Here is a 25,840-nt window from a genome sequence, read left to right on the forward strand (position 1 = left end):
AGGTGCAGTTTTATATCTGACTGTCATTGTGTATTTTGTGTGTATTCTAGTGGAGTGAAGACAAATTGACACTACCATTCATTTTCACTGTAATGTCCCTTCAGTATTTTGTGCATAGGGTGCAGTGTAGTTGAAGAGAACTTTTGCTCTATGTTTAGTACGAGAGCTTCAGTTTGTGAGCCGACAATGTCGACAAAAGTGAATATTACCCCGGCAGGTCCTCAAACATTTATGAGTTCTTCAGCTCATGTTGCTCCGCAGAGGCCTGTTAGATTTCATTGCATAATTCTGTGCTCTGTTCCAGCCTCCGTTGTGCCAATGAACCTCTGTTTATTTGCCAGAATGTTTCCTATCTCTGCTCCCTCAGCTCACAAGCCAAAATAACAATGACTTTCATCACTGAAAAGAATGGTTGATCCCTTGTCATACAGGAGGTATTTACAAAATAGGCTCACACAACTGCCTTCAGCAAATACCTCCAGCTGTCTTAACAGTATCTTGAATGTAATCTTGCTGCTAAAGCTAAATTAAACTGTGTTTTTACACATTTTTAGTACTGTAGTGACGTTGTGTGTTATAACTGTTATTTATTACAATGAGGTTAAGTCTGTAATGAAAACCACAGGATATGAAACACTGTTATTTTCAATTTGTCCTTATTCACCACTATATCTTCTCTGACTTCAAAGATGTTGTGGTGTATGCTGCTCAAAATGCATTTGCATGACGACAAGATAATAGCCAGCTTACTCATTCAGAGACGTTGTGCTGTCAGGGCAGAGCTGAATCAAAGTATTAAGAGCTGTCCATGGTTCTGAATTATCCACTGGTTTGTCCTCATACCTTCCTTTCTCTACCTTTCTCTCACTTGCACTCACTCACTCACTCTATCTATCCATCTATCTATCTCCCGCTTTCTTTTTCACACTGCATCTCTGTACTTCTTAAGCTGCAATCTTCTATAACAATCTCTCTTAAGCAATTTGCAAGTTACCACAAAGGTAGAGAGTGTAAGATGAGATTTTTTTTTTTTTTTTTTGCCAAGAGAAATGGCAGGAAGAGGCAGAGCTGAAAAGACAAGTGTGAGGAAACATGAAGACATGAGAGAGCAGCTATACCCAGCCTGGAAATGTCAGAAAGCTAATTTGCAATTTAACATGTGCCGCAGATGCATATCAACCCTCAATGGCCCTATTACTGCTCAGTGTATTGTGTAGCATAGCTTGAGAGATCAGATTTAAAAGAGATGATATGTGGAACTAATGGTAAAAATCTGACTTAGCCACTGATGGAAGCAATACGTGCAAGGAAGGGAGGGGAACTGTGATCCAATGGCGCCCACTACTGTTAAAAAGTTGACCTGCATTTTCTGGGACTGATTTACATACACTAATCCTCAAGCACTGCAGCATTGCACTTCACAGTTTAACTCACAAGTTCTGACTGTTAATATTGTGTGAAATGACAAACGGCAAGAAGAAGATAAGAAAATGTGTTTTTCCACAGTGGCCCGTTGGTGCTTGTTTACTGTTGGCTCACATCCCAGTTATAACCTGCTGTTCCTCTTGTGAATCCAAATAAACTAGCAGCATGTGCAGAAAACTGTGAGCATGATATCTTATTCTTAAGTGGAGGCGAGGGAGATGAGGAAAGCTAGAGTGAAGATGTGGGGAAAGAGACTCTCCCTGCAGGTGTAAGGCTGGTCTCCCTCTCTCCTTGTTTCTGTCCTGAGGGATGAGAGTGGATGGTGGGATTCATTTTCTCCATCAGCTCTGCAGGGTTGTTTTGTACCACACCTCCATCTGCCTGAAGCACACATTATGTGCACATGCACGCACTTGTAGGTGATGATTTAAAAACACACACACACACACACACACACATACACACACACACACACACACACACACACACACACACACACACACACACACACACACACACACACACACACACCACACACTTACACACACCACACACTTATAGGACATTAAATCAGATTAATTTTTCTGGCAGGACAATCCGTCTTATATGAAGATGCCCAATCTTCAATCCTAAATAAATGCAGCGACATTATCCTGAGCAACAGTCAACAGAACATGGCAACTGACGTTTCACAGATATGGACAAAGACCCACACAAATTCACTCACACACCAATCCTGCTAACACACACGCACTCACACATACAGGCAGGGGTGAGGACCTTTTTTGTCACCTCAGCTGCTTCAAGCTACTTGTTCTGCTCTGTGTTTGTCACTGGCAGCGGTTTTCATTTACTCACAATGAAAGGTCAGAGCAGTCATCTTTTACTGAATTGCAGTAGAATAGGCTGGGCTGTGTAACACAGAGACATTTATCCGAAGCAGGTCTCCTCAGTCCTCTCCATGAGACAAGCTTGCCCATTAGATGGGATGCAAACAACCTCATGAGTCATTAGTAGTGGCAAAACCTAATCGGATATTATCATAAATTATTTGATCCTGCTTCTAGGTATTTACATACAAGCTGCTGCTGCTCTAATGATTGATTCATCATTTACCTGAACTGAGTATGATGCCTTGAAAGATTTGTGGTCTTAAATTTAAAATGAACAATTCAAAGAAAAGGAGGAATGTTAGTGTCCCCCCACCCCCAGGGTTGTAGCACCAAGCTGTTCCCTGCAGAGGTGTTTCCAGAGCTCAGGGTTTCAGACAATTAGATGAAGGGAGCTCCAGCTGGGAATTAGTTCTTCAAAGACTCTCTCTTATCATTGGCTTTCCTGCATGCAGCAGCTCCAAATTTGCTTGTCTTATGTGTGTATATGAATATTTGGGTCTAAGTGTGTATTTGTGTGTGTTCTCTTCTGTTCAGTTCACTGGGTCAAGTATTAAAAGGTATTACTTTCAACGGTGAACCTGCTTCTTCTCGTTCTTTCAGGTATCTGTATACTTGAACATAACACAACTATGCACAGTCACAAGTGTGCACACACTGTAAAGTATGTGTTGAACTGATGCTAATTACAATTGTGATTACAATCATCCATTGATGGCTGGGGGAGTGTGATATTCGCAGAGCATAAGAAAATACAAGTTAGAGAAGTCAAAAAGAAAAGACAGCTGATGAAATTGCATCAGTGTGGAGTATCTGCTTCTTTATATCCTTTATCTCAGTTCTTTCTTTTCTTCTTTCTCTCTCTCTCTCTCTCTCTCTCTCTCTCTAATGCTCTCTCTCTCACACACACACACACATACATACATACACACACACATACAAACACACAACACACACTGTAGCAACTGAATGTAGGCCAACCCTGTAGAGGGGAGTAAAAGTGAATAGTAAATCAAAACTGTCTATCAGCCAATGCCAATGATTCCCTGAGGCTAAACAGCATCAGTGGACAGCACGCAAGCTAAATGATAGCCATACATACACGCACAGACACTCTCTCTCTCTCTCTCTCTCTCTCTCTCTCACACACACACACACACAGTGGTGAAAGATACAGTAGATGTGTTGCATAATTCATGAGGACCAAAACAAGCAGCTATTATCTGAATTCCACTCCTCAGTGAATTTGTTTCAGGTGTCAGCATTACTTTGTATAAAATCACCTAGGACTCACCTGAGTGAAGTGTATTAGTGATTAAAATTACATTTGTGGTAGGATTCCTATGGACATACACGGTGTCAGCTAATTTTAATGCAGATCGCACCTACTTTTTCTTTCCCTGTCCACCTGACTGAAGCACGGCTCTGAGAATAAATAAAAAAATGGGCCCAGCACTGGAGTGTACATTACAAAATCAGCTGTGACGTCCATTTCTCCTCAAACTGGTGGCTGCTGCAGCACTGCACCAGAGATTTATTTCCCCTCTTGTTTGTGTAATTGACCGTGTGTCAGGTTGAATCAGTGACAGAAACCAGGGTTGTCAATGAGAAAAGAAACTCAGCTGCAGGCCCTCAGACTAATACCTTCAGTCAAGAGGCAGATGAAACTTCAGCTGTGCAGGTGCAAAAACAGCTCAGGACAGTCTCTGTTCTGCCACAGTAGGCCTCTCATGCCATTGTGTTCAGCCATAGTAGGAAGCTATTTCAGCAGAAAAGCTCTAAAAACCCACTGTACAGCAGACAGACACAGGCAGAAACTAGCTCATGAAGCCAGATTTTTCCTTGGAATTGCTAGAGACCAAAATGAATAACAATAAATAACTCAAGTTAATTATAATTCAGTTTTTCCATAACACGTATCCACAAGTGATGTTAATGTTGTGTTCACAACTTGAAAAAAATATTGCAGGTTTAATATGTTGTTAATGCATATCTTCCCTGTGAGATGTCTTAAGGGGAACCTGTAGTCCGAGGATGTAAAACACTGTGATGAGTCTGTAAACACATTATAATCTCCTGACTTTGTGCAATCAGTTCACATATTAAATTAACTACTATCTTTTCAACAGCTTATAGCTCAAACGATGCAAAACAGCTCACATAGCACAGCCATAAAGCAGGCACTGAAAAAATAGATTAATTTAAATGCTGTAAGGATAAATTACAAAGAATTGGCAAAACACAAAATATCTTTCACAGTGTCCTCTGTGGGAGCCAGTTTTTGTGCTTTCCTGTTACAGAGATTTTTCAGGGATAAAAGATTACACACAGGAATAAATCACAGAATTGAGTCTGACGTCGTGTCTTTGAGCAGATAAAAACAAAACCATCTACTCTGAAGATTTAATCAGTTTAACTCATGAATGTATTGTGGCTTAGATGCATTGTGAAGTCCCCAAAAAATAAGTGAGACTACATTTCCTGGATGCGCGTGACGTCATATTTACTCGACAATTTCCGCAAGCAAACGTGTGACGTTTTGTTTTGGTTGCTGTTCCTCATTCTCATGTCAGGCGGTGCAGGATGGGTCGCGCCTATCTCTTTTTCCTGAGCGTCTGTCTGTTTTGCACCTGCACGGCTTCACCGCCGAACTTCGTCCTGTTATTCGCAGATGATCTGGGTTTCGGGGATTTGGGCTGTTATGGACACCCCTCTTCACTCACCCCGAACCTGGACCGCCTGGCTGCGGGAGGACTCCGGTTCACAGATTTCTACTGCACCAGCCCCGTCTGCAGCCCCTCCAGGTACTGTGCTGTCCAGCAAAATTAGCGGGTATAAGCGGGTATAGCGGATGGTACACACAATTTTTTAAATTTTTTTTTAAATCTAATTTTCTCTCGTTTGCATATGTGAATGACAGATAACAGAAATAACAGAAGAACTGTAAGGCCAACATACATCTAAGAGGTATCTTCTAGTTTCTGAAAATTTGCTTCTAACCTATACAGAAATCAGTTCATACATGTTTGTTATTTTTCCTCGCCTGAAAAAAGGTTATAGGCGTATTTGATAACCATAACTAGGATGTACTTTAAACATGAACTATGAAAATCATCATATTCCTTATACGTCATGTTTAGTTTAACTCTAACAGAAAACATTTTGATGTCTAAGAAACCTTTTGACATCATTCAAAACAGTGCTGATCCATCTCCTTCCAATACATCTTCACTTGCAGCCTCTCCGCTCTGTCTTCCCTTGCCTTGGACAGGTGTTGGGCTGGGGGGGGACAGATCTTGATGGGGGACCAGTATTGGGCACAAGATTGGATTGCTGCCAGATGGATTTACTAGTGTAATATAATGTAACTTACTGTGTACGATTTGAAAGTTTCAGTCGTAAAATGTGGGAAAGAAAGATGCAAAACAGCGACATTAATGCTCTCTAATGATTTGAAATTTTTCTTCCTAGCATAAATACTTATGAATAATTGTTAAAATAGCTAGAACACATCAAGACTGGGAGCCGCCATTGCAATATTATACAACAACAGATGAAGATAAAGTGGTTAATGTAAACTCAGGGCTGATTAAACAGACACACTATAAATCCAGTCTCTCATTTGTTGCCTGTGTGTGTACATGGGCAGGAAGAAGAGAGAGAGAAACAGTTTTTCGGAGTTGTTCTTTAAAAAAACTTGATGATTTCACAATGTGAAACTAGCACAACAGAAAAAAAATATGTGTCTGACAATGTGGCTTTCGTTTCAAGCTTCAGTTTATTCCACCGTAACATTCAGCTTTGCACAGTTCAACACTTAAAGGAGGAACTAAATCATGTTGTTTCAGTGTAAACTATGAAATGAAACCTCCCACTTATCTTAAATGACAGCCTCTTTGGTAACAATGGCTTTTCAGGGCATCGTTGTTGACGGGGCGTTATCAGACCCGCTCAGGCATCTACCCAGGAGTGTTGTACCCGGGCTCTGTAGGGGGTCTTCCTCTGAATGAGACCACCATTGCTGAGGTTTTGAAACCTCAGGGTTATGCTACAGCTGCCATAGGGAAGTGGCACCTGGGATTTGGACCCAATGGGATGTTTCTTCCAACCAAGCAGGGGTTTGACCAGTACCTGGGGATCCCCTACTCTCATGACATGGTCAGTGTGATTGAGTTTTTAAATGTGATGATATATAATATATATAAAAGTATCTTTGTGTATTTTTTTTTCCTGTAATGTCTATTTTAATATTTGTTCTTCTGTTTCCCTGTTCTTCTTCTAGGGCCCCTGTTGGAACCTGACTTGTTTCCCTCCAGATGTTAAGTGTTTCGGATTGTGTGATGTTGGCACTGTAACGGTCCCGCTAATGCAAAATGAGCTCATCAAGCAGCAACCTGTCAATTTCCTGGACCTGGAAAAGGCTTACAGTGACTTTGCAACTGACTTCATTACCACATCAGCCAAGAAAAAACAACCATTCTTCCTCTACTATCCCTCCCATGTAAGAAACAAATACATCCTCAAGCCAGCAGAATAATACTTACACTGTATAATCAGAGCATTGTCCTGGTCAGTTAAACTCTTTAAAAAACTAAAAATAGGCTAAATATTCCAAGTGAGATTTTCAAAGCAAGAAAGTGAGAGAGTAAATACTAAAATAATTGCACATTCTTCTACTTACTCCTCCAGCACACCCACTACCCCCAGTATGCAGGTCCAGGGGCAGCGGGGAAGTCTCTAAGGGGCCCATTTGGAGATGCTCTGCTGGAATTTGACAACAGTATAGGAAACGTACTGGCAACCCTGGAGAAGACAGGAGTGATCAACAACACACTGGTTTTCTTCACTTCAGACAATGGGTTGGTTTTCTTCCTGGTTTGTTTGTATATGTAAATTAGTATTTAAGGCCTATATCTGTGTTTGTAGTCACTGTCATACTTTCTTACTGTACACTGTCAGTTTAACCTGCCTCCATAACCAGTGGTTCTGGTACAGTAGCGTGTGTATCCACTGCTCAAAGGTCAGGTTGCATTATATCTTTGTCCTCTCTTGTATTAGATTTATGGCCTTCTTGTGATATTGCATTTATTAGCTTTTATCTAATGGTGTGTTGTTCCTGTCTCTGGGTGTAGACCTGAACTGATGCGTATGTCCCGTGGTGGTACTGCTGGCCCTCTGAAATGTGGGAAAGGCACCACATATGAGGGGGGCATGAGAGAGCCAGCCATCGCCTACTGGCCAGGGACCATCAGGCCAGGTCATGACACTTTACTCAGCTGCAAAAAGTCTAGACTGGATGATGCCTCCAAAGATAAAAAAATTAAAAGCTTTAGTTTTGCACTAAAACAGCACTTTCTGTTCCCCTTTCAAGGACCATATTGGTGGTTTTGCATGTTTCAGTCACATTTTGAGTGATTGCTGCTGCTCTCTTTTTCTGTATGCATCTCTGTAGGTGTCACTCATGAGATGGCCAGCAATCTAGATATCCTCCCTACCTTTGCAAGTCTGGCAGGAGCCAAACTGCCCCAGGTGATGCTGGATGGAGTTGATATGAGAGAAATCCTTGTCAACCAAGGAAAGGTAATGGCTTCATACCTCACACTCAGTAGATATTGAAATATTGTGAAAACTGAGATGGTGTATTTATTTTTATCCTTAAATCCTTGTTTTGCAGAGTAAAAGGGAGACGATGATGTTCTACCCCACAGATCCTAGTGAGATGTACGGCCTATTTGCTCTCAGGCTGGGGAAGTACAAGGCCCACTTCTATACACGAGGTATGGTATGCTACATGCACACATGATCTGGCAGAATCACACAATGAGAACTGAGGTGGTTTTGACTCGTTTACTTGTTGATGTTTGTGCATCAGGTGCTACCCACAGTGGTACTACCCCAGACCAAGACTGCCCAGTTTTCGCAGTTCTCAAGGCCCATGACCCCCCTCTGCTTTTTGACCTGGAGGCTGACCCCTCTGAGCACTACCCTCTCCCTCTGATGGGAAGACCTGACCTCAAAGCCCTGCTGGAGCAGATCAAAAAAGTGAAGGAGCAGTTTGAAGCCTCCATGGTGTTTGGTGAGAGCCAGATATCAAAAGGAACAGACCCCAACCTGGAGCCTTGCTGCAATCCTCAGTGTAGCCCCAAGCCCAGGTGCTGCCAGTGTTGATGGGACAAATTTCCCCAGCTGCTAATGAAGACACTGCAGGGAAGACTGGAGGTACTGCACTGCTTTTACCCCACAATTACTCAGTGAATTCACAGGATTTGATGCTGATTTTGTGATTATGCATTGCTACTTTCTTGTGGACAGTTTTCAGTGCTGTTCATACTGGAAAGTAATATTGCAAACAATCTGATTCCTCAGTGAGGAGATGATTTTCTTGATCTTTATATTCATTATATTTAACAGTAATGAATAACAATGCACTGTATATTTCTGACTTGAATACATGTTTTATTAATTGATTCATTTTGTAATTTCCACTTCAACATTGTTTATGATCATAACATTTGTAAGAAATGTGTGGATTTATATGTGGAAATGTTTTGCAGCCAACAGTCAAGAGTAGATGTGAACAATAAAGACAACAATAAAAAGTTTTGGACATCAAGCATATATTTTATTCATAAGACCAAATCCATGACAAGGCAGAGTGATTTTTTTGTCATTTTTTTTCTTTGTTTTTCCCTTGAATTTTACAAGTCCTTGTTTTTAAAGATACAAGATAGGATATGTTTGTTCTGTCACATACTGTTTTGCTCTAGGTATACAGTGAAGAATCTTGTTAATGTAATAAAGTCAAAAGTTTGGTTTAACTGTTAATGTATGTCTCAGCGGCTATATGGGACTAGATCATCCTCAGAGGTTGTTTTTGTGTAGCTGAGTGGAAAGAAGGATTTTAACTAGGCTGTAACAAGATAGAAAAACATAATCAGAAGCAAATAGATACAGATCAGAGATGGGTCACACTGTTGGAGCTCAAAGGCGATTACTATAATCGGCAAGACGCAATAATAGTTTTCCAGTGGCAGCTGACTCAGTCACTATTCAGCTCTAACAGCAGATTGGTCAGTAGTCTGGTGGGTGTGTCACACACGAATAATGTCACATTTCACAAATGTGCCCTAAATGTGCTGCTGAAGCTTGTTTGTAGAGAGTTATGGAGTTGGCAGGAACCCATATGCCACCTGTGTGACAGATACTGAGATAACACCTTGTGTAGAAACATAACACACTGAAATAAAATTATTGCAGATCACAGATATTTACGTCTTTTTCTTTTCTTTCAGGGGTTTTTGTCTGGTGATCTTTTTTTTTTTAATTTCTTTTTAATTAATGTACATATTCATTTTGGTAACATACTCAACATAAAGGACACAGCACTATCTTAGATTCGCTATTGTATATACATGATCTAACTGACAGCGATACATATGTAGATAACACCCTACCCCCCTCCTGCCATAACAATTTTCAGTGAACTTTAAACACTGAAGTCCTGCAGATCTGAGGTGTTTGTTCTGGTGGACTGTGACTAAAAGCAGCAGAACAAGATGCTTAACAGTGTCTTAACGAAAGATGTGGGTGGTAGGGAGGGGTGAACCTCAAAGCCTGAAATTTCAGGTAATTGTTGACTGTGGTGACTGCTTAATTTTTAAAATATACCCCCTCCCGTACTGTAAGGTGCTAGAGAGTAAGCTATGATAAACTACAACAACCCCAGAGTAGGTTATTGTTTAACATGTGAATGAGGCTTTAACCCCTGACCAGACTAAAAGCAATAAATAAAAATTGGAATATGTGGCCAACTCTTCTGTCCATCATAGTTAAAAAACAAGATCAAAGTCTAACCATTTACATAACTATAACCCTTTTTAATGCTTTATTAAAGGTTTGATTCCATTGTGATACCAGGACCAAGATTAGCAGGACACTCACTGCACAGTAGGCACACTGCCATACAGCATAACTGACACATGGCTACAGGTCAATCTAGTCGTTCCTTTTCCCTCGTTGAAACTCCCAAGTCAAAAGAAAACGGAGACTAGGACGTCACTAAAAACCAGAGTTAAACAGTCAAGAGGTGTGAGAATATGGCTTTTCAGAGGGCCTTTGCTTTCTTTGACCTGAAAGTCACATCAATCATCGCAAAGCATACAGTGATGCACAGTTCAGCAGTTGAATGATTTCCTATGAAAGCTCCCCACGGTGAAAGTCAGCAAACAGTGCATTTTTTGGGACTGGACACGAGTAAAATGGTTCTGTCGTATCATTCAAATGTGCGGACAGTTGCTGCACCGAATCCAAGCTGAATAAAACATCTGCAAGGCTAATGACATTCAAAGTTCATTCCAAGTCATTACTGTTTTTTTAAAACCTCACACTCCTGTCAGAGTGAGTCATTATTACCCACATCAAAACTAAGAACGAAATCCCCTCCATCAGTCTCAACTGTGTGTTTCTTAATTAGTGTGGATGAGACGCCTGTATGTCTACTTTCTATACATGTATTTACAACACACACTACGTCTTGTACGCAACACAGGGGTAAGCTCGGATCAAGGACAGTTCACTGCACTCTCTCTACTTTGCTCCAATGCCACTATCAGTAGAAATCAAATTAGCAGTTTGTCAATATTGAACAAATACATATTTACAGTTAAATAAACACCAGCCTCTTGATTCTACACCATTCCCATACTGATTGTTGAGCTGCTTGCCATTCATTTGGATATGTGTATTTCTTGGTGTGTCTGTGTGCATTAACCCTACTAGCCATGCATTGAAAAGTGAAACAGCAGTAGTAGGTATATTGTTTTCATTTCAAAAGAGGAACCTTTAAATAAACAGGTGCTCAGCGTCTTAGTTTTATATCATAGAAAAAGATAAAAGAAACAGGCAATTGATCCATCGAGGTGATGGAAACAAACAAAGAGGGAGGGATGGATGAAATCAGTCAAATGCCTAGCATACTGTAGAAATGAAGATCCCAGTTTTAGAGGGACGCAGGAGTATTTTACAATGGAGACAAGACCCCACTGACAGTGCCCTCATGTGGCAAACTTGATGAACATACACAAGCTGTAGAGGAAGAAGGTGGTCGTCATGGCAACACTTCTTACTCTAGGTAGATGTCCTCGGTGGGGCAGGCGTACTCCAGGTGTTCCTGGTAGTACTCTTGGAAGGCTCGTCTGCAGAAAAGACAGATGAACACATGACTAAAGATCTGCCTAACAGCTATTAGAAAACAGAACGTTTTACAGCCATGCTCTGTTTCCTAAGAGATGTCTCAGCAGTAATAACAAAAAGAGTGCTTAGTAAACATATTGCTAGTGAAATACAGAACATTGCTTGCTGAATCAAAGGAGAGTAACTGTTAGACAAGAAGGGATGAGAAGCTGATAGATAAAACAGATCAGCCCATCACATTCTCTGCTGCCTGCCCTCAATGCATCCAGAGACACTGGACTATCTGCATCTTTATTTATTCAGATCCAACCTTACACATATGCACACACATACAAGGCCAGTGTGCAAAATTAACTTGAGTGCTTACTTATTTAGTAAATATGTGAACTCAGACATGGCTTATAGTATAAAAACAATTTAAAGTCATTACCATCCCATGTATACGCTTGGTATAGAGTATTTGATATAACAATTTAATTTGGACTAACCCAACACACTCTGCTACAGGTCTCATGGACTCCTGGGAAACAAACACGTGACAAGCAAATCTGTTCAGCATGGGGTGCTTAGTGATGAAGCCAAAGTAGCTGCAGAGAGGAGAAAACATATGATGCAATCAGTCAGGTGTTACACTGCACACTTGTAACATCGGGACAGGAGACTGGGACGTTTGTTTACCAGTTGTTCCTCGGATGGCATCCACAGAATGAGATGTTCTTCATCTGGAAGAAGTGACTGCATCTGTCATACTAAAGATAGTGAGATGCAAAGAGAGAGATTAAGTTTAACTGTAGACAAGTCAGGTTAAGTCAAGTAGACTTTATTTATACCACAAATTTCTGTCAGAGGGCTTTACAACCAATATAACACACTCCCTCTATACTGTGAATGAGTTTGCATTCACAGTATTAAGATAATATTATGGTAGATTTCATTTGTTCCCTACTTTGGATAAAAATCTCGCCTGTTGGTATCAGCTTGCTTGACAAAGGACTTTTTAACCTATGACTACTACATATATTCAGATATAAAATAATCCCATTGTTTTTTCAACAACATTTCAACAAGTTTTCATAAATCATCAACAGAGCATTTATCCAATATTATGGCATTTTAAAAGAATGACTGATTCATAGCAGTTCATTGGCTGATTCATTTATTTGTCCATACCTCATCGAGGGTGTCATATTCATCCTCCAGGCTCATGATCAGTTTCACTCCTTGCAAGCTAATCTCCAACTCACACAGAGAAGGAGGTCGCACATGTACTGTCCGTTTCCTCGATATTGCAATCTAAGTGGCAGAAAACATTCATGTTAAAACAAAGATGATTTAATGAGGCAAGCTGTAGGTGCATATAGTTTTGTTACTGTGCATGTGTTTTGGTGTTTTCCGCTTTGCTTACCTTCTGCATGGCAGCACAGAGAATACCATTGCCTTGGTGATAAGGTACCTCAACAGACCCCAGAAACTGAACACTGAAAGTCTCTATCCATGCTGGATTTCTTTTCATTCCTACAGGGTATGATGTGGCCATAAATACAGAACATGTGAGTCTTCTGAGATTCACAATGAGACAGGCAAAAAGACAGTAGGTGTATATCTGCACTCACCCAACAACTCCTTAGACTGGCCTATGACCTCATGGGCATAAAAGGCAGGGAAGATGCCCCTCTCCCCTGTCCGCATGTTATAGCCTCTGTACCAGTAGTCATCCTCTTCCTCCTCCACATATAAAGGATCATCCACATCCAGCTCCAGCTCATCTGCATGTCTGGGTATGAACCTGCAGAGGGCAGCAGAGAGGGTGAGGAAAAAAAGAGAAAACCATCTCTGTTAAACCGTGTGTCTTTACATGGTATCCTTGCAGCTGAGCCTATAGACTGGGGTTTATTTAATCAGGAAGCATCTGTTTGGGTTTCAGGTGACTCCCAGAGGGGAGCAGAGAGAGAGAGGAGTAATGGAACAGCTGACAGAGGAAGATGGTGGGGTGGGTGGAGAAGGGAGACAAAGAGCTCTAAATGTGGAGACATGATTACTGAAAGAGGGCTGTTGTACAGCAAATACATAATTACACATGCACAACATATATACTAGGGAGGAGCATGCAGCTTTCTGTCACTCATTCACTCACACACACACATACAAACATAGGTGGTTGCTGATTTGATTACTGCTGGCCATTATGCAGTGCTCATGCCCAGCTGTAACTTGGACGTCTACCCTCCTCCCCCAAAACATTATTAGTGATTCACTATTGCTGCATGACCCCTACAGCACACTGAAAGTCATGAAACCTTGAAAAAATATTGTTTTGTTTATCCATTCAAGGATTTTTATGCAATCTACTATGCTAAACTAATGACATTCACAATTCATCATACCATACTGTTTCTACAATCTACAAAAACAACTATTATTCTAGCAAAATTTTATTTTTATTTTTATTATTATTATTAATTTTGCTATAAGTCTCAGCAAAATAGCTCCCACTGTTGTCCTATTGTTAAAATGGCAAAGTGTACTGTATGTCATCTTACCTGTAGACTGCTCTGTGTGTCTGGTCCCTCTCCTCTCCATTGATTGTACAGGAGAAAAGTCCAAAGGATTCTGTGCCTATGTGGCAAACAGACACCAGTTAAGCTATCTTAATGTCCTGAAAACTACCTGAAAGATAAATATGCAAAATAAAATACACTCAATTCTTTCATTTTTCTCTGAATGTTATTTGTTGAGGCAACATTTCTCATGTAAACTTTCTGAGAGGAAGTCTAAATGATGGCTAATTGGATTTGTCAAAAAAAGAAATGGCAAAGTAAGGCTTTGTAATGAACCTTTCATTATGCAAATCACCCTTCATTAGAGATATAAATCTTGAAGCGAGAGCACTGATTGATGATGGGTGCACTGGGGAGCAGAGCCCTCCCATAGGTCTTGTGTGGCCTCCCTGCCAAATTTGGAACACATGTTAATGCATCATACTGACAGTAATGAGTTAAACCCTAATAAAGTATATTCATCCTAAGGACCATGAGGGGATAATTTTAGCAATAATGCTGCTGGGCAATAACATGTTGGATATATCATTTCCATTGGCTTAAGTTAAAGGAGTTCAACATTTCGGGAAATACACTTTCACTGTCTTGCAGTGAGTTAAATGAGAAGATCAATGCCACTCGCAAAGCTGTACAGTAAATATGAGGCTACATACAGTTAGCTTAGCTTAGCATAAAGACTGGAAGCTGGGAACAAAAAAAAATCAAAGTGCAAAAGAATCAAGTCATGGTTTTTCTGGGTACCGTGTGCTGTACCATTGGCACCAATATATGTTTCTGCTGATGAGTGCTCTTAACAGTTGAATGGCCCACCCCCACGCCCAATATAAACCTTCTGCAAAAAACACAGCCTATGTGACTTTTTGCTTTACTGATATGGAAAAGTCAAATGCACACATTTCAGTATGGTAGGAACAGCAACGACCGACACACAATACACACACAGCGAGTGGAGATGAAAAGTCTAACGATACGCAAAAAGAAAACGCAAGGATGCCTCCTGCATGAGCAGCAGCGTGTGCTAGGTCAGGTGGAGTGTGGTAAGTGCTAGATTGGATCAATTGGAGGGGTGCTCTGTGATTGGTGGTTACAGTTAGGGGCAGTGGCCTGATAGCGAAAACAAACACAGCAGCTTAGTTTCAATGGCTTATCCTCTCTGAGTTTTAGTTTCAGAAATTGAGATCACTTTAACTCTGATTCAGTTGCCGTGATAATAGACTTTGTGAAGCTAAACTGCTCGCTGGTAGGTTTTCTTCAACAAACCCCAGGTTTCTGTCTGTTTCCGCCCCTAATGCTGCAATTTAGAAGCTTCTGACACAGCGTCATTTCTGTATCAAAGTGCAGATTGGAGCACACTCATTTAAAGAATTTATGTTGGGAGAAGATTAAAATCCCAATTAGACAGTTTGTTACCCATGACCTGTCTTTACAAACATGACCTCTTTTATGATAGATCAGTCAGTGTGAGGAAAGACATTACACATGGAGGCTTCATCCTCACTTCAAATTTAAATCTGCACTGTCCGTCTTTATTTAAAAAATCTGTGTGGAGCTTTAGACACACAAGACTGATGTTACAATGTTCTGACAAATTTATGAGTGGTATCAATCTTCTCATCCACCTCTCAGCAACAAATTCAAAAAAAGTGCATTTCCCAAAATGTCCAATAGTTTACGTGCTTGACTTACTGGAAGAGCGGGAGGTGCTGTTGACAAACACATTGAGGAACTTCTTGGAGAATGGGAGGTCAGCCTCAGGGGACGAGTCCTCAGAAGAACTGAGAAGTTCTGGCCTCACTTCCTCATCATCTCGACCATAGCCCACCTCATCTGTTCCCAAAGGCTCTTCATCACATAGTGTGGAAAGCTCACTGTCATCACTCAGAACAGAGGTGCACCTGTGATGACAAAATTTCAAATCTCAGTTTAAGGGTAGACAACACTAATACCATAAAAGTGCTGGATTAACTCACAGAATGCAAACAATAAAAAAGGTAGTGTTTACTCAGCATACCTTCTGAGGCTGACTAGTTCCAATGTAGTATTTTCATCCACCACTAGTGTGTACTTCATGGAGTCATAGGCCAGTCCATCATCTTCATTCGGTTGTCTTAGAGCCAGATCTTTCTCACACAGTGGGAGATCATTATCAGATAAGGGATGGTCTTGCACACTGGAATCAATGGGTGGTGAACTGTCAAGCTCCAAGTCACTACCTCTGTAGGACTGCTTCCTCAAGCCACCCAGGAATGGATAAGAGTCCCCATCATCCTCCTCCTCATCATTGTCTGTGGAGTAGGTAAGGCTAAAGCATCGGTTGGTCTGAGAGGTGGGGATGTCCAGCGTCAGGCTGTGTTTGACCTCTGTGATACGCTCAAGAGAGGCTGAGGAACGGCTTGTTGGCCTGGGCTCAGTCTCTCGACCTTCATCCTTGTCACTGACCACACTCTCACTGAGGCTTGGTGAGTCCAGATCCTTCCTCCCCTCCATCATCATCAAGTCGTTATTAGGCTCTTCATCTTCCTCTTGTCGCCTGCCATTCTTCGCTGGTTTGTCTGTGATGTTCTTCTCAGAGTCTTTATTGGTATACAAGGATTTAAAATCTGTGGTTCCCCTCCCATTGTTTGCACAGCGCTCTAAAACCAGAGGGGTTATGGAGTCACCAGTAGGGTTGTTCATATAGAGACAGGGACTTATCACTGCTCCTTCTTTTGAAGACTCCACACTCCTTTTTCCAGGCTCCATCCTCTCCATTCTGCACGCTTCATCCTCCTTCTCTTCTTCCTCTGATCCCTCCATCCGTGCTTTCTTCTCTCGGTCCTCATCATTGAAACCATCTCCCTCTCCAATGTCTGATGATGGTGAGATGGTGTCTGACACAGACACCTTCCTCTTGAAGCACTCTTCAGGACAGCTGATTGGGTACGAGCCCTCTGAGATCATCCTGTTGACCAAGTTGCTGAGCAGCCAGGGTGAGTCAGAGTTCTCACTCAGGTCATCTTCACTTTCTGATTCTGAGTCTCCCTCACTGGTTCCATCATATTCGTCTGCATTTGGCATTAGCCTGGGTCCCACTGGCAGGTAGAAGGAGCGTTTAAAGCTCTCTAGGCTGTGGTCTGGTTCTATCTGGAGCAACATCTGTCTGGACAGACTGTCCTCACAACATTGGGCTGGCGGCAAAGTCTCATCTGGGTCAGCCTGGTGCTCGCAGGACAGCTCATCGTCCACATTGTGCAGCCCCATCAGAGCTTGACCATTAACGTAGTACTCAGAAGGTAAGATGGGTGAGTCAACAGGGGATGGCGTAGCAATAGTGGGTGAGGGTAGAGGGGAAGGAGATGGTAGAGGAGACCCTTCTTTGATTGGGTCAGGCTGGCCGAGAAGTAGAGACGCTTTCAGTCCAACAATACCACTGTCCTGCTCTAACTCTGTATCTGGGTCCAGTTCCTGGTCTGATGTAGGCGAGCTGGCCTCCTCAATGGAGTTGGTGAGATGAGATGAGCGTCCACTGCTACTGTCATCACTGGTAAGGTCCAGCTCTGTCTCTGAGATAGAGGAGATCATGTTGGACACTACGGCACCTCCACAGGTAAACGCTGCCTCCAGCTCCCCTTCAATGTCTGAGTCAGAACCTGGAGAGCTGAGGTCCTTGTCCTGGTCTGAAGTTATGTAACCCTGTTGGTTCATATCGGCTATCCCTGGATCTGAGGATGGAGATGTGGAGTCGTTAGCTGCTGCCTCCACGGCAGAAGTTGCTGGAGCATCTGAACTGTTGGACTGGTCAAGAGCATCTGAGCGACTGGAGGACACATAGCTGGAGAAGGAGGCAGGCTCAGAGGGTTCAATGGAGGGGAATTCAATGTATGATGACTGATTCTCCTTACACACCATATCATAGGTCTCCTTACACATAAACTCCACTTCAAAGTCCTTATCCAGCTCCTCATCAGACAAGGGTGTGTCGGCGCCATCGTTGACCCCCATGGGTGCAGTGGATGACAAGCATCGACTGGTTCCATCTGGGTCTGGGTCATTTTCTGGCTCCAGACCTGACTCGCTGGTGATTGTGTAAGTGTCAGTGGCACACCGGTTCAAATGTTTGTGATTGTGGTCACTGTTGAGGTCATGGTCCACCTCTGTGTCCGAACACTGGGAGTGCTCATCTACAGAGGGTACTCTGGTCGTTTGGATTGAAGGGTCAGCTTTTGGCTCAGTAACATCACCAGAGCAGGGGTGGGACTTATGTTGACCAAATGAGCCTACAAAGAAAAAAAAAAGGTGTGGAGAAACAAGAAAGGGCATGAGAGTGTGAAAACACAGGATGATGTAAAAAGAGAAAGGAGACAGATTAGAGGACTTGTGAAGGCTAGAGCAAGTTGGACAATTAAAGAGCAAAGATAGAAAGAAAGAGCATTAAGAATAATGAACCAAGAGAGATACAAAGCGCAGGTATTTTTCACAAGGATGAGGGATGAGCAAGTTCAGCAAACCCTTTTGAATTATTGAGAAACTAATTTCCCTGGTACAAACTGCTTTGTAAGAATCAACATGATGATGTTTTGCTGAACTTTTATATCACAAGTCAAATTCACGTCACATCACTTAATTTCACAACACGACACTGATGTTAATGGAATGAGCCCTAAGCTTGCTGGGCTGGCCTTCTTGTTACCGTATTCGGGCCTCTCCCGCCTGTTGCCCTCCATGTCGCAGAGGAGGGGCCTGTGAGGGGACTGGGGGTTCCCACCCTCCCCTGCCTGTTTTGGTGGAGTACCTTTGCTCTGAGACCCTGGTGCCTGGGAAACTGGAGAGGCTGGGCACTGGCCTGTCACATGGCTACCATCCTCCAGACATGAGTGGGTTGGAGAAAGACGGCCTGGAGGTAGAGTAGATATTTTAAATAATAATTTATCATAACTGAGCTTTATTTGAAGGCAACAGCCCATGTTTTGAGGATCTGGGCAATTTCATAAATATTATTATTTTATGTTAATTGTAATTTATGTGTATTTGTGATTTTGGTCCCTCACTTGAGCCATTTTATAAGAAACGGAGCATCTGTGAGTTTCCGGGGGTAAATACAATCAGGAAATCCCTCTCTGATTCAGAGTTGTCCAGATAAAATAATTAATGCTGTTGTTGAAAATGTTTGAATATTAACATAACAATATATTTATTTCACAAAAATAAAATTTGCATCATCTTGTATGAGGTATTATGTGTAGTGAACACAAATGAATACAAATGTGGATGAAAACATATCCACTGTCCACACCTAATTAGTTCTAGATAAACTAGTCATGTACTCACCCTGTGTGGCAGGGTTGCGTAAAGAGTCCTGCCAGCTTCCTTTCTTTGGGGACAGACTGCTGTTGTTGTTCAGAGAATCCTAATAAGAAGATGGAGGAGGGCATTTAACAAGCTTGCACGTACATGTTACAAAGACACTATGCATAGTACGTTTTTGCTGTGTGTTTAGGACCAGAGCTTCAGTCTGCTTACCTGTGACACAGCAGTGGTGAGGTTCAGTGTGGTGGGTCTGCTCTTTAGAGTACCAAGAGTAGGGGAGAGAGGAGGGGAGGCAGAGGGGGATGGGGGCGCATCAGGGTCAACCTCTTCATCCTCTTCCTCTTCTTCCTCGTCATCCTCATCTTCGTCGTCAATCATCTCAAACTCTTGGAAGTCATCCTGGAAGGAGCAGACTGGGTGGTGCATGTCATTCTTCTCCAGAATGAGGGAATCCTGACCCCAGAAAAGAAAGACAGAGTTAGTAATGGGGACATGTGAAAAAGGAGAGAATGCTAAATATTTACACACATTCAGCATATTCCAGATGATAGATGCACTAATCAAAGCATCTTTGTTTCTTACAGCAGAGGGGAAACTATTATGTAGTGAGCAAACACAGAGGGAAAACAGTGCTGCCTTCCATAGTATACTATTTCCTTTTTCATCTAACAGTTATGCCAAGAACAAGCCTGTCTGAGAGATGAACAGAACTAAGAGAGCACAGATGGACAGCATGCAACACAATGTTCTTTGATTACACAGAGGGCATTTGTAAAATACAGACAAACACACACATATACACACATCAAAACACTGTAGTGGGCAACAGAGTTTACGTTAACAGCCACAGTACACTTTGCTGATGTGTTATATGTGTGTGTGTGTGTGTGTGTGTGTGTGTGTGTTTAAATGGCTGTTTGAGGGTTAAGACTTGGGTTTAAGGTTAGGGGTAAAATTAGGTTTAGGTTAGGGTTAGGGTAAGGGTTAGGCATTCAGTTGTGATGGTTAGGGTTAGGGTAAAAGGCTATGGAATGCATTATGTTAATGATGGGTCCCCTGAAAGGTAGATGTACAAGGATGTGTGTATGTGTATGTACGTGTGTGTGTGTGTGTGTGTGTGTGTGTGTGTGGGTAAGACAGAGAAGAAGAATGAAGCAAGAGTGGATCAATCCGACATCTCTCAGGTTTCAGTTGGTTTACCGGAACGTAGTGCACTAAATGATTTTGAGATTTAATAGACCACACCTCCAGAAAAGGCTGTGTAGCCCTTACATTTGCCAGATACAAGGTATGTTGCTGTGGGGTCTACAAAGTACAGTAGATTATTGACATACGCCTCACACTGTAAGAAGAGGAGATTCAACTCTCACAATTTCTCACATAGCTGTGGAGTGGAATTGTTTGATTCAACTATAAATAATGATCATGTTATAATTGGCCCAACAGTATTTAAGGTCTTTTCACCTACATTCACTGAGGCACTGAGTTGAGTATTGTTTGTTTGTTTGTTTTTATCAAAATATTGATAAAAGCTGTTATATTGTCATTTTTATAGACAGACTGTGCAGTGCAGTCACCAACACATTTTTTCTGATCATCTCTTCCCTACTTTGAATGGATTTCACAATGAAAACACCGGGATTGATTTATCTGGTTTGCAGTTTGAACAGCACTGCAGTTTCTCTGCCTCTCAGTGCAGTCTTTTTAATGGCTGAATCAAAGCTCACCCTCTCACTTATCCACCACACAATTCTGCTGACGCCTGGTGCATCCACTTCATGCCACAGCAACAGAAATCAACGCTCAATCTATTACCAGGAGAGTACACATTAATATGCAGACTTCTAAATAATTAACATATCTATTTTTTTCTGTGATTTAGCTGCGAAGAAATGTTTTGAATTGGTGCATTGGTGTTATAGACAATTACTTGTAATTAGATATGAATTCTCAACTCTCACAACCTACTGTCAAGATTCACAGTGCTGTTTCCCCACACTAACCCATTACAATCTATCACTGGGGATATGTGACATATAACTTTATTACAGTGTAAGAAATCCAGAGATCCATCAGTGAGGTTTTGAAAATGCCACATCTGCCTGGGAGAACAATCCGCACTGTCAGGAGACATCCTTTAGTGAGGCCAACAGGCAGGCAGGCTTAAAGAAAGAGGGAGAACTATAAATAAGAGTTGTGTGTTGGCGAGAATCGATCCCCACGGTCTCCAGTTCCCAAGGACACCCAGCCCTGTGACTGTCCCTCCTCTGTCACCCAACAGACTTGTGCAAGCATGCTGTCCTACTGGCACGGGATGTGTTGTGAATGAGCTTAACCCTCTTACACACTCACTAGCATCAGAGAGCAATGTATTCAATTTAAATTAAATTAGTCTAAAGGCAGACTGGTACTAACCCTTCATATCATATCATGCACAGATACACCCAACCCCATACAAACTGTACTGATCCTCAGTTAGAAACACCTTTATGTATTACTCAGTCAGAAAAGAGATATCACTGTGACAAAAAATGATAGCAGAGCAGCTTTTCCATCTCTAATTGGCAGACCACAAGCTTCCTCAGCAGGGTTAATTCTATACCTACTGACTGCTGCACATGAGAAGACCGTGAGATGGCAGTTCCACCACACAGCACTGCCCTCAGCAGCGGAGAGAGCAGAGGCTTTGGGTTGAACTGCGGGGCCATCTTGCTTAATGAGCTGACCAGCTGACAGAGGCAGCGCTGGACAGATGAGAGAAACTGAGGACAGAATCCTTAAGCGAGCATTGGTGGCACGGCCTTGTGAATGGGATTCATAAATCTCCGAGAAGAGAAGTGGAGGCTGAGAATTAAGTGGTGTTTTAAGATCTAACAGGCAGTGGGTCAACAGAAAACAAAAAAGATAGTGATGGCAAGCATCGTCGCCGACTAATATACAGCTATTGATTGACCATGACGCTGCTCAATTAGTGTCGATGTGCTGGAGTTGTCTAATCATCAGTGTCCTTTTTTTATTTGGGATGCTGTCTGATCAGGGCATAAAATGATTCACTGGTGCATCGTTGGGCTCCATATACACCTGCAAACTCATCGTATGTTTACGACATCCACAGTTTTTGCAATAAGCTCGCTTCTTGAATGATGAATACAAAACAAAGAAAGCAACTACGCCTACAGCACATAATCTCCGCCACTGCAAAAATATCTATACGTTTATTTTGTTTGTACATTCATTGTATAAATTGTGTCCGTGTGTGGGTGCATGTGCCACCTAAGCCTGATATACCAAATATAGCTTGTAATGTGGGTCAGCTTTATGCTGGAATGATTAGTCTTCCAATAATGGAGACCACCCAGTGAGTGATGGACTCCATCTATCAGTGTTTCTGTACATTTCCACATTTTAAACTCAGAGCTGAGACACCATTGCTCTGTCACATACTGAATTATGCATGCGCTCGTGGTATTCAATCAAGGCTCTGGAGAGACAGAAAAATCAGAGGCAAGGCAAGGCAGACGCAGCAGGTTGTGTGTGTGTGTGTGTGTGTGTGTGTGTGAGAGAGAGAGAGACTCAGAGACAAAAAAGGGAGGTACTCCCTCTGCTGTGTTCTCTCTGTTTGTTATGTTTATATGCTTGGTTAAAATTAAAGGTCAAGAAAAAACAAAAAACAAATCACACGAGTGAAAGCACATTGTCAAACTGAATCCTCAGTGACATCACAGATAGTAGAAAAGGGCAGCCTGAGCCAGAACTGCTAAAGCATTTAGCCATTTGGCCAGAAATGACAATTTCCTAAAAGACAGAAAATCTGACATGGACAACAACCACACGAAGGATCTTTAATCAGATGACAGAATAAGCTATTTAAAGGCATCTTATGCATGTCTGTTTGTTCACATGTATGTGTCCTCCCATCATAAAGGCTAAATTCTGATCTAAAGGGTTTTGCAGATTAAGACCTGAACCCCATAACGAATTAGAATTAATCAGAGCTGGGGATTGGGGCCGGAGGATAATCTCACTGTTTAGATTGGCTGTTCCTCCAAAACATCAAAGACATGCTGCCCAATATGACCAAATCATACTGACATAAACCAAAAGCCTCTCTCTTCATCAGCAGAGTGCAGTGCAGGGAGGGACTGCTGCTGCTGATGAGCTGACAAAATGTCACACACCCTACTGATGCAAGCAAAACACCATGTGAAATACCCTCTACATGAAATTCTCGGTCTCCTCTGCGCATACTAAGAGGGCAGCTGGGTGTGTGTCCTATCCATCCCATGTCAGCAACATTCCTTCCTCTGGGCAATGATGTAACGTAACAAGGACCGACACCCTCTTGTTTGTGAAGTGGGCAGTCAGGGCCTCTTTTGATGCGTGTGTGACTGAATGTGGGGGGTAGAGAGGAGAAAGAGGGCATTGATGCATGTTTTACTACTGTATGACCTATCTGGCATGATACGAAAAAAATCCACTCTCTAAAGTCTTTCTCTCTCTGGAGTTCTCCTCTCATGCTATGCGAAATCCAGCTTTGTTACAGACGGGCTTTGCTGGCTGTCCATAATGTGTTTTGTTGGTGGATTAAAGAGGAGGAAGCAAAACATCTAGCACAGATTTATACCGAGAGCTTAAACCTCAGAACTAACCATCCCTGAGCTAAATCACTTCAGCAGAGAGGAGCAGAAGAGAGAAAGTGAGGGAGGGAAAGCTTTAAGGGGAGAGGGAGTGGAGAGGTGGCAGAGAACAAGAGAGGAGGGAATCTGAGCTCTGTCTCCGAGCAACACTGCATAGCAGAAAGGGAAGGGAAGACATATGGGAGGGAGGGAGGGAGGGAGGGAGGGAAAGATGGAGGGAGGGAAGGAGGTTGTCTCTGCATAGCAGCAAACTGCACTGGGTCACCCACCCTCTGCTGCAGCTGTGGCTCCACGCCACCAGCATAAAACATTTACATCCAACGGGAAGGAGGGGCAGAGAGAGAGAGAGAGAGAGAGACAGAGAGAGAGAAGGGAGGGGTGACACAATAGTTCTTAGAATCTGTGTAATTAAGGTCTAAGCTGGTCAGACATGTGGGCTGATACAGCTAATGACTCAATTATTTGCATATACTTCATAACATGGTCACATGAATAGGAGGCTTAGTGGAAGTGCTGCTTAAAATTCATATTATATGCAGAGAAGTTTAGTGAATGTGTGCTGTTTGCTCAGATCCAGTCTGTATGATGTTTAATGATGCTCTGAGTACATGGAGAGTACTTCAGCAGAGTCTTTCACTTAAACACAGCCATGCATTTTTCTCATCTTGGCCCTGGTATTGTAGGCTCTTGGCCATTGCTGTTAAAACTGCAATGCTGGTAAGATAGGTAGCCTGAAGTTAAAATCTGAAGCTACAGACATTCTTATGTAAGATATCCATATGCAAATGAGCAGTGCTCAACACTAAATAACTATAAAAACCAGGTCAGACTTTATCTTTTGTTCTTATATTAATATTTTTCTTGTCATTGCACTTGCCATCTGTCTACTTCAGGTTGTTATTAATCAACTATGATACTGAAAGTTGTCACCCATAGAAACTGCAAAGGAGCAACAACAGACAGACACACAGTTTGTCTAAGGAATCATTACACATAATATTTAGAAAACAAAAGACTTTCTCTGTTTTACACTTACACTACTACTAAACTACTTTATATGAATGCAGACATGATGCAATTGACACTGTAAGTTTGTGTGTTTACATACTGGAACCACAAAGCAACAAATGGGTAAAATATAATTAAATGGAACGATGCAAAAACCACCATAAAAACAAAGAGCCTCACCTTCTCATATGGATCAGAGTCATAGTTGAGTCCAATCCCACAGTCATCTGTAATTTCAGAGAGATCTTCATCATCAAACTCCTCCAGGCTGATGTCGTGGGCTGGCCTGGAAATACATGAGAGACAGTATATTCACTACATGTCATGAAAAAGAAAACTGGTATCTGCAATATGGCTGTTTCATCAGTGAACGCTCCAGAGGGGAATTTCTCACTGATTTATACCCACACACTGAGCCCTGTTCTTAGGGAACCTGCTATAACTCATGCCTGTCACACTCTATCTGGGTCTCAGTCTCATGTACAGGACACAGGCAGCCACTCAAACACCCACATCTTCTGACTTCTCTTCGCTTATACCAAGCCATACTAACAAGGTGTGACACATGTCAGTAGCGCTGAATAAAAACAGCAACACATGAAGTACTGAAATGAAATATTTCAGATTAAGTTAGCTGAATTGTATCATATATATGTCTGAGCTGTGGATGTTATAAACAGAGCTGTAAGTGAATTATTGGCTGTTTCTTCTTACACCAGAGTTTTTCAGCTTCCATTTACAGCACCAACACACTACAGCAGGGATGTATATATGTCTCTGTACTGAACCATGGCATTGTAAGTTTTCTTGATTATGCTCTGTCTCATCTTTGCCCCATTAGTTT

At 42.0% G+C, this 25,840-nt stretch overlaps 2 protein-coding genes across 4 annotated transcripts in view; one reads left to right on the forward strand and one right to left on the reverse strand.

The window, feature by feature from the left end:
* The first annotated feature begins 4,853 nt into the window (after nt 1–4,853).
* On the forward strand, nt 4,854–9,578 carry arsa (arylsulfatase A). The gene is made up of 8 exons (XM_071501385.1): nt 4,854–5,119; nt 6,233–6,473; nt 6,598–6,816; nt 7,005–7,174; nt 7,448–7,572; nt 7,768–7,895; nt 7,990–8,092; nt 8,188–9,578. The coding sequence occupies exons 1-8, from the start codon at nt 4,899–4,901 to the stop codon at nt 8,481–8,483; spliced, it is 1,503 nt and encodes a 500-aa protein (XP_071357486.1). The 5' UTR covers nt 4,854–4,898; the 3' UTR covers nt 8,484–9,578.
* Nucleotides 8,916–25,840, reverse strand: part of mapk8ip2 (mitogen-activated protein kinase 8 interacting protein 2) — a 28,452-nt gene continuing 11,527 nt past the window's right edge. Inside the window, exons 2-14 of one of the 3 annotated variants that reach the window (XM_071501354.1) lie at nt 25,177–25,282; nt 19,565–19,804; nt 19,373–19,451; nt 18,735–18,938; nt 16,077–18,321; nt 15,752–15,960; nt 14,048–14,123; nt 13,121–13,293; nt 12,913–13,022; nt 12,678–12,800; nt 12,186–12,256; nt 11,996–12,094; nt 8,916–11,509 (exon numbers count right to left, since the gene is read on the reverse strand). In XM_071501354.1, coding sequence (XP_071357455.1) covers nt 11,437–11,509; nt 11,996–12,094; nt 12,186–12,256; nt 12,678–12,800; nt 12,913–13,022; nt 13,121–13,293; nt 14,048–14,123; nt 15,752–15,960; nt 16,077–18,321; nt 18,735–18,938; nt 19,373–19,451; nt 19,565–19,804; nt 25,177–25,282 — 3,808 coding nt within the window. In that variant the 3' untranslated portion in view covers nt 8,916–11,436. The remainder of the gene's footprint in view (nt 11,510–11,995; nt 12,095–12,185; nt 12,257–12,677; nt 12,801–12,912; nt 13,023–13,120; nt 13,294–14,047; nt 14,124–15,751; nt 15,961–16,076; nt 18,322–18,734; nt 18,939–19,372; nt 19,452–19,564; nt 19,805–25,176; nt 25,283–25,840) is intronic. The other 2 variants (XM_071501362.1, XM_071501371.1) reach the window with 2 other exon arrangements.

Source organism: Trachinotus anak, unplaced genomic scaffold, assembly GCF_046630095.1.
Source record: "Trachinotus anak isolate AG129_WGS33_773 ecotype Australia unplaced genomic scaffold, CSIRO_AGI_Tana_v1 ptg000002l, whole genome shotgun sequence".
In the NCBI taxonomy this organism is placed as follows: domain Eukaryota; kingdom Metazoa; phylum Chordata; class Actinopteri; order Carangiformes; family Carangidae; genus Trachinotus; species Trachinotus anak.

Coding starts and splice junctions, on each gene's coding strand:
- arsa (XM_071501385.1), top strand. CDS start 4,899: ATGGGTCGCGCCTATCTCTTTTTCCTGAGCGTCTGTCTGTTTTGCACC. Junction 6,474..6,597: donor TCCCCTACTCTCATGACATG/GTCAGTGTGATT, acceptor TTCTTCTTCTAG/GGCCCCTGTTGGAACCTGAC. Junction 7,573..7,767: donor GCCAGGGACCATCAGGCCAG/GTCATGACACTT, acceptor GCATCTCTGTAG/GTGTCACTCATGAGATGGCC.